This window comes from Melospiza melodia, chromosome 25 (genome assembly GCF_035770615.1).
Source record: "Melospiza melodia melodia isolate bMelMel2 chromosome 25, bMelMel2.pri, whole genome shotgun sequence".
NCBI lineage: Eukaryota > Metazoa > Chordata > Aves > Passeriformes > Passerellidae > Melospiza > Melospiza melodia.
This window is the reverse complement of record NC_086218.1, coordinates 5,549,441-5,558,358: the sequence shown is the minus strand read 5'-3', so window position 1 is coordinate 5,558,358 and position 8,918 is coordinate 5,549,441. Positions and strand designations below refer to the sequence as shown.

The 8,918-nt window shown below is 60.9% G+C and overlaps 1 protein-coding gene across 1 annotated transcript in view; it reads right to left on the bottom strand.

Annotated features, from left to right (window-relative positions):
• Positions 1-466: 466 nt before the first annotated feature.
• Positions 467-8,918, bottom strand: part of LOC134429428 (low affinity immunoglobulin gamma Fc region receptor III-B-like) — a gene marked incomplete at its 3' end in the record, with an annotated part of 135,223 nt that continues 126,771 nt past the window's right edge. The window contains 1 exon segment of the mRNA XM_063176588.1: positions 467-537. Within this exon segment, the coding sequence (XP_063032658.1) occupies positions 467-537 (71 nt within the window).

The following is an 8,918-nucleotide window of genomic DNA, read 5'->3' as shown; positions in this document are numbered from 1 at the left end:
ACCAGACACTGATTTCTACTGGACTCCCAGGCCCCTGCACCCCAAAGCACCCCTGAGGAGCCCCAGAACACCTGAGGCACTCAGGTACTCCAACCCCCTCCCCAGGAACCCTGACCCCCTGAGCACCCCTCAAGCCTCAAGGAACCCCAAGAATGGAATGCAGAGAAGCCTCCAAACTGCTTCAGAATCCCTGAGGAGCTCTTAACATCCCTGCACAACTCTCCAACACCTCCCTAAAAGCCCCCAGGAGATCCCAGTGTCACCCCAATGTTCCTCAAGGCCCTTCCTGGAACAGTCCAGGACCCTCCAAAAGACCCCCAAGCAAAGGTCACTGGGGGCTCAGCTTCCTCCATATCTGAGGCTTTGGGTGATGCCCCAACTGCCGCCCCCAGTGTGTGGGGCTTCCCCCCAGTCTCTGTAGGAACTTGTGTCACCCCCATTGTCACCCACCCCGGCGGTGCCACCAGTGACAGCCACCAATGACAGCCAGGAGCAGGAGCAGGAACAGGAGGGTCCTGCCGACATTCACAGCCACTGCTGGGGACAGAGGGGACACACTGGGGTCATCCTGAACTGCAGGAGTCCTGAACACCCTGGTGACTCCATGTGACCCCACCTGTGATCCAGGTTGAGCCAGGTGTCACCTCCAGGGCCAGCTCACGGCTGAGTGCCCGGAACACGCGGTGCCCGTCCTGTCCCAGCTGGTTGGTGGCCACGCACAGGTAGGTGCCCGAATGTCTCACATCGATGTACCTGAGCTGCAGGAGGGGACCCCGGGCCACCTCCTGCCCATTGTGCAGCCAGGTGAAGGTGACAGGGGCTGAGCCCACCTGCACTGAGCAGCGCAGGGTCACGTTGTCACCTGCATGCACCTGGTGTGGCAGCCGGTCAGGGGTGATGGTGGCATTGGCCACGGGCACTGTGGGGACACAGACAGGGCTGGCACCTGGTGAGTTGGAATGGGGTGCTGTGGGTGGGGTCATCCCCAGCCCGAGGGTCCCGCTCACCCAGGACGGTGACATTCAGGGGGTCACTGTCGGCTACATTGTTCCCGTCACTGACCCGGCACCGGTACTGGCCGCTGTCATTGTCCCCAACGTGGCGCAGCTTCAGGTGGGGGCCGGTTCCTGGAAGTGCCCCCGAGCCCTCCCGGTGCCAGGAGAAGGACAGGGGACCTGTCCCCGCGGCCACCTCACAGCTCAGCAACAGGCTGTCCCCGAGTGCCACCTGTCCCCCCGGGGGCTGCACTGACAGGGACACCCCCGAGGGCGGGACCCCTGCGGGAGAGTGGGACACCAGGGGACAGTGAAGGACCCGGGGGGGTGTCAAGGAGGGGCAGGGGAATTCCAGTGAGGGAGAGGGGGTGCAGAGATTGGGGGAGGGAGGGTGCAGAGATTGGGGGAGGGGGGCTTAGAAATGAACACCGAGGGATGATAAGGGGGTCAGGGAAGGAACACCTGGAGAGGGAGGTGGGCAACACCAGGAATGGTACGGGGACCATGGCAGGGGATGGTGAGACTTGGGCAATGTGCAGAGACCTCAGAGAGGGGTGGAAGGACCCAGGGATAAGGGCGGGGACCCAACGAAGGATGGAGGGAAACACAAGCCAGGAATGGGGGGACCTTAGGAGCAACCCGGGGCAGCGATGGCAGGACACAGAAAATGCACCAGGGAAGGATGAGGGTACCCATGAACGGATTGGGGTTCCTGGGGAGAGACGCGAGAAAGGATGGGGGAGGCAGGGAGGGATCTGGAAAAGGTTGGGTGCCCCAGAGCAGGCGTCAGGGAGGGCTGGAGGGTGCCAGGCAGTGTGGGGGACCCGAGGCATCTGGGGGGGCTCCCCGTGCCCATCCCCACACTCACTGCTCACCGTGATGCGGAGCCGGTTGCTGCTCTTGTGCACGGACCCCCCTTCGGAGCGCACCTCACAGGCATAATTCCCCGAGTGGGAGACCCTCACAGTGGGCACGAGCAGCTGAGGGGACCCCTGCGGGCCCCCCATCACCTGCCCATCCCGGTAGAACACGTACAGGAGGGGGGCTCGGGGCCGCAGGGGGCTGGGGGTGCTGAGGCAGCTGAGAGTCAGGGGGGACCCCTCAGTGAGCTCACGGGGACCCGGACCCTCCAGCTCTGGGACCGAGAAGAGCTCAGGGCAGGAGAGGAGAGGTGAGGACTGTGAGTCTGAGTGCACTGGAAGTGGCTTTGGGTTTGTCAAGATATTGGAGTTGCAGCCGTGTGGGTGCTCACCTTGCACTGTCACTGTCACTGCTGCTGACCGTGACTGCCAGGACCCCACAAAGCCCTCACATCTGTAGCGGCCACTGTGGTGCAGCTGCAGAGGTGAAAGGGACAGCTTGGTCCCCCTGTGGGACCCCCTGATTTCCTTCTCATCCCGGTAAAATCGCACCCTGGTGAGATGGTTGTCCTGCCGGTACCGGCAGCGCAGTGTCAAGGTGTCCCCCTCCAGCAGTGCCCGCGCTGGCACCTGCAGCACCAGTGGGTCTGTGGGACAGGAAGGTCACATCTCACTGATGAGACTGTTCTGAGGTGGGTGCCCATAGCACCGGGGACATGTGGGTGCCCTGGGGTGCTCTGGAGTGCACTGGGATGTCCCTGTGTACAGGGGACTGGCTCTTGTCACACGAGGGGTGTGAGGCCACCCACGGAATGGAGCCCACCCTGACCGCTCTGGGGCCCCCATGATCATTAAAGGTTTCCCCTCACCATCTAAGACTGTCACGGGAGGGCTGCGCCCAGTGTCGGGTCTGTCACATGTGTAGGTGCCACTCTTGGTGACAGTGAGGCGGTCCTGTCCCTCCTGCCACCAATACTGCCCGTCCTTGTACCAGGTGGTGGCACCGGCAGTCCCTGAGCCCTGGCAGGTCAGTGTCACCCGGTCCCACAGCACCGCCGGCCTCCAGGGAGGCTCCACCAGGAGCTGGGTGGTCTGGGCACCTGTGGGTGACAGGGGACACCAGCCTGCCAGGGCCAGCGTGGGGCTGGGGACAGCAGGGTGGGGCCATGGCATCCCCTGAGGACTCACCAGCAAGGCCGAGGGTCTGGGCTTGAAGGGAGAAGGGACAGGGCTCAGTGGGGGTGTCACCATGGGGACAGAGGCACATGGGGTAGAGGGTGTGGTGGCTGTCCCCAAACTGTCCCCATGGGGACAGATGCTCTTGTGGGAAAGTGTGTGGGTGGTCCCCAAAAGTCTGGACAGGCAGGGGGACATGTCTGTGTCACAGCCACCCGTGCACCACATCCCTGTGGCACAGACACTTTGGGAACAGGGGCGCCGAGGCCACCCAGGGTTGAGGCAGAACATGGGGACACTGAGAACACCCTGGGCACGAGGACACCATGGACACAGCCCATGCTGGCCCAGGTCACCTCCACCAGCTCATGATCCCATCCCCATGACCCCATCCCCATGGCCACATCCTCACTGTTCTTGTCCCCTTCTGTCCCTGCATCCCAGTTCCCTTGTCCCTATCCCTGAAGCTGCCTGAGCGAAAGGTACCATTCCCTACATTCCTGTCCTCACATCCCCATCCCCAAATTCCTGCCCCCTCTGTCTGTCCCCAAAGCCACCCTACATTCCCAGTCCCACCAAGGTCCACTGTGGGTAACATGGACTGGCTCTGCTGGCATTGGGGACCTCAGGGGACCCCACAGCTCCCCTGTGCCCCCTTCCCTCCCCATCCCTGGGGTATCAGGCCTGTGCCCAGGGCACTCACCCCACAGGAGCAGCGCCACCTTCCCAGCCATCCTGGTGTCCCCAGCCATGTGCACTGGCTGTCACTCGCTGCTGTGACCACCGCTCCCCTGGCTGGCGGCTTTTTGGATGAAGGGGAAGGAAGCGAGGTGACGTCTGTCCCCACTTGTAGGTGGCCCTTGGTGGGGGCAGGGTGGAGACAGGCTGGGGACATGGGTGGGTGGGACAAAATGTGTCATGGGGTTCCCAGGATCGGGGAACTCGGTGGTTTTGGGGAGGCAGGAATGGGGTCACTGGTAAATGGGGTCCTGAGGAGGGGGAATATCTGGCAATGGGGGTGCCATTGGAATGAGTGTCTCCATACCTGGGGGGACTCAGGGATGGGAGTCCCAGGGGAATGTGGGCTCCAAGGATTTGAGTTCATGGGATGGGAGAATGGTGGGTCCTAGGAAGATTGCAGGGGATGGAATGAACGGGAAGGGGTTCCTTGGGAATGGGGTGCTGGGCCATGGAGATCCTAGGGAATGTCAGTGTTGGAATGGGGGCTGCAGAGAGAGTGGCACATAAGGAATGGAGGTCCCATGTTTCTGTTCCCAGGGGAATGGTGGTGCCAGGGATGGGCAGTGGCTGGGTGAGCCCATGGGTTGCAGCTCCTTCCCTGGGTGCTTCAGATTTTGGGGTGACCCATAGCCAGCATCACTCCCACATGGTGCCGGTGTCCAGGGGGTCACCGCAGACAGATTCTGAGCTGCTCTGGGTCTGTGTCCCCCAGCCTCCAGTGATTTTTCCCTCTCTTTATTCCATTTCCATATTTTACCCCTCAATTTCACAAGCCCCCAGTTTGTGCCTTGGTGGTCCTTGGCGGCACCTGGAGCAGGGAACAGGCTGGGGGAAGCCCAGGGTGGGGGAAGCCCAGGGTGGGGGAAGCCCAGGGGTGAGGGGTCTGCAGGGAGGGCTGGGGAGGCTGTGGAGGATGGGGGAGTGCAGCTTTTACCCCCCAACACTTTCAGTTTCTGTCTCCTGCAGAAGAAGGAAAAGGCCATTTGACACCTTTCTCACATGGGGGTGGAAGGGTTCTGTCCTTAGGGGGCACATCCAGGTGGCTCCTGTCTTGGGGGGATCCTGTCCCAGGGAGGACACATGCTGGGTAAGAGGGTCCTGTCCTGGAGCTTGTCAGCTTCAGAGGGGTCCAGACTTCTCCAATCTTGCCCGTCCCCTGCAGGATCTGAGACAGCAAGAGCAGCTGGGGAATGGAACCCTGAGCAGGAAGGAGGCCCCAAACTCCTGCTCCTTGAAGCCAGTGGCCATCCAAGGGTGGGGCCCAGCCATGGCCCAGCCCCACTGCACAGGGATGGCCATTGCCCAGCCCTGCTCTGCTCAGCCCCAGGTGGCAGCCAGCACCTGAGGGTCCCCCTGCCCCCTTGGCTTTGATTCAGGCAGCTTTAGAGCTGCTGCAGAGGTGAGAATTCTGTGGGGGGAAAAGGCCTGCCTGTGGTTTTCTCAGCCCTGCAAGAAGCACCAACGCCAAAGGGAGCCCAAGCAGTGTCTCTGTGAGAGCCTTTGATGGTTTTCAGAGCAGGGCTGGCTGGAAACCGCCCCTGCAGGGGCAGCTGTGGGGGAACCAGTCTGGAAATGCAGCAATTGATCATTTTGTGCCTTTGCCCAAGGGACTGAGACAGTCCCATAACTACTGCAAAGGCAACAACAATTGGGCTCCCTTTGGGTTTTTGTGCTGCTTTAAGGGCTGAGGAAACCACAGGCAGGCCCTTTCCGCCCACGCAGAATTCTCACCTCTGCAGTAGCTCTAAAGCTGCAGAATCAAAGCCAAGGGGGCAGGGGGGACCCTCAGGCGCTGGCTGCCACCTGGGGCTGGGCAGAGCAGGGCTGGGCAATGGCCATCCCTGTGCAGTGGGGCTGGGACATGGCTGAGCCCTAGCCTTGCATTGACAGGGGTCCCCAGGATGTGCCACCCCTGGGACAGTCACCAGGCCAGGAATGTGCAGGGACATTTCTGGAACAGCCACCCCTTGGGACACGACCCTCCCATGCCAGGATGTGTAACCCCCTGGGACAGGATCTCCCCAGGACAGGACCCTCCTGGATGTGCCATCAGGACAGAAACTCCCCCTTTTGCCATCTGACTTTTCGCACAAACGGCCTCTTCCTTCTTTTCCAGGAAAAAGAAAGTGTTGAGAGGGCACAGCCCAATACCTCCATCCCCAAAATCTCCCCCTCCCTCCCTGAAGCCACTGCTCCACATTTTCCCTCTCCCCTGGGTGCCCCCAACCCCTTCCTTGTTCAGGTGCTCCCCGGGATTGCTGAGCCAGGAACCGGGGGTGAGGGGACATGGCACAAACGTGAAGAAAAAAAGGAAAAAAGAGAAATAAAGAGAGGAAAATTCAAAGGCAGGGGAGGGCGCAGAAGCAGAGGTACCCAAGACCCCCATGTGATGCCTGCTCAGAAAAGGAGTACCCTAGGAGGGGCAGTGCTGGGTCCTTGGTCACCCCAAAATCTGAGGGATTCAGGGAAGGAGCTGAGACACCTGTGCCCATCCAGAAACTGCTCATCCCTGGCAGCCCCCATTGTCCTGGAAACCAACCATGGGCGCCCCATTCCTTAAGTCCCACCGTGCCGGGGACCCCCATCCCAGTACTGACATTCCCCAGGATCTCCATGGCCCAGCACCCCATTTCCAAGGAACCATCTCCACTTCTCTCCATTCCCCGAAATCCTCTTTCCTCCAGGACCTTGATTCTCCCAGCATCCCCATTCCCACTGGACTCTCATTCCCCCAGCGTCCCCGTCCCATGACCCCAAACCCCTGGAGCCCCCTTCCCCCAGGACTCCCATCCCTGAGTCCCCCCAGCCCTGGGCACCCCCATTCCCTTGGCCCCCCCATCCCCAGTGATTCCCCCTCCTCAGGACCTCCATTTCCCAGGACACCCATCCCCACATCCTCAAACCCACCAAGCCCCCCACTCCTGGGAACCCGTATCGCACCTTGCCCCACCCAGCCTTGTCCCCATCCTGTCCCCAGCTTGTGGCCACCCTGCCCCCACCAAGGGCACGTGGGGACGGACCTGACCTCGCTTCCTTCCCCTTCATCCGAAGAGCTGCCAGCCAGGGGAGCGGTGGCCACAGCAGCGAGTGACAGCCAGTGCACATGGCTGGGGACACCGGGATGGCCGGGAAGGTGGCGCTGCTCCTGTGGGGTGAGTGCTCCAGGCACGGGCATGACACCCTGGGCATGAAGAGGGGCGGGGATCAGGGGGCTGTAGGGTCCCCTGACGTCCCCAATGCCAGCAGAGCACAGAGCCCAGTGTGACCAGAGTTGTGGGGTGGCTTTGGGGACAGGAACACAGATCAGGAACAAAGAAATCAGATGTGGGGACAGCGGGATGGAATGTGGGGACAAGGATGTGGCAGAAGGAACCTTGGAGCTTGAGCAGCTGTGGGGACAGGGACACAAAGATGTCGGGACAGGGACAACAGGACCGGTACCATGTGCTTGGGCCATGAGTCCAGGTGCCATTGGAATGCGACGATGGGCACAGGGCCATGGGGATGTGGGTATGGGGCTGGCAGGGGTAACCTGTGCCAGCATGGGGCCCCATGCATGAGCATGGCTTGACTGCTGTGTCCCTGTCCTTTAGACATCTGTGCCACACCAGTGCCCCCACACAGACTGTTTGGCAACAGCCCCTAAACCCCATGCCTCTGTGCCTCTCTCCCTGCAGTGCCACCCCCACCCAGCCCTGTCCCTTCTCCCTTCCAGCCCCGACCCTCAGCCTTGCTGGTGAGTCCTCGGGGGATGCCATGGCCCCACCCTGCTCTCCCCAGCCCCACACTGGCCCTGGCAGGCTGGTGTCCCCTGTCACCCACAGATGCCCAGACCACCCAGCTCCTGGTGGAGCCTCCCTGGAGGCCGGGGTTTTGGGGTCCCTTTGGAGGGTCCTGGGGGGTTTTGGTGGGGTCTCCTGAGAGAGTTTTGGGGTCCTTTTAGAGGGTCTTGGGGAGGTTTTGGGCCTGCTTTGAGGGTCCTGGATAACTTGGGGTCCCCTTGCCGAGTCCTTGGGAGATTTTTGGGGGTCCTGTGAGAGTTTTGGGGTCCTTTAGGAGAGTCTTAGGGAGGTTTTGGGGTCCCCTTGGAGGTATTTGGGGGTCCCTTAGTAGGGTCCTGGGAAGATTTGGGATGTCCTGGGGGGATTTTGGGGTCCCGTTTTGGGGTCCTGAAGGGATTTTGGGGTTCCACTGAGGGCTCCTCAAGGGGTTTTGGGGTCCCTTTTAGGGCATCCTGAGTGGATTTGGGGGTTCCTGGAAGTGATTTTCGGGTTCCTGGGGGTGATTTTTGGGTTTCTGGGTGAATTTTATGGTCACCCCAAAATGTTGGGGTGCCCCAATTCCCTCTCCTGCAGGCTCTGCTCCGGCCCCACAGCCCCCATTTAGGACTATGTCACCAGCCACGTCCGGAACCAGCGGTGAGGGGGGACCCCAAAACTCAGGAGGGTGAAAAAACCCCAAAATTAAAAGGGGACCCCAAAATTTAAGGGGTAGGAGCCGGAGATGCTTTCCGGAACTACAGCTCCCATCATGCCCCGCAACACCCATTTGGCCCCATTGGATGCGCGCATACAAATCCCATAACCCCCTGAGCCCCATTGGGTTTTATTATAACTGAGTCTACAACTCCCATCATCCCCCGCGCGCCTTTGGGCCTAATTGGACGTGCACATAGAACTCCCATGATCCCTTGCGCCCCATTGAGTTCCATTATAGCCATGCCTACAGCTCCCATCATCCCCCACGCCCCATTGAGTTCCATTATAGCCAAGCCTACAGCTCCCATCATCCCCCACGCCCCACGGAGTTCCATTATAGCCAAGCCTACAGGTCCCATCATCCCCCGCGCTTCATTGAGTCCATTATAGCCGAGCCTACAGCTCCCATCATCCCCCGCGCCCCACTGAGTTCCATTATAGCCAAGCCTACAGCTCCCATCATCCCCCGCGCCCCATTGAGTTTCATTATAGCCGAGCCTACAGCTCCCATCATCCCCCGCGCCTCATTGAGTTCCATTATAGCCAAGCCTACAGCTCCCGTCATCCCCCACGCCCCACGGAGTTCCATTATAGCCAAGGCTACAGCTCCCATCATGCCCCGCGCTCCATTGGGTTCCATTATAGCCGAGCCTACAGCTCCCATCATC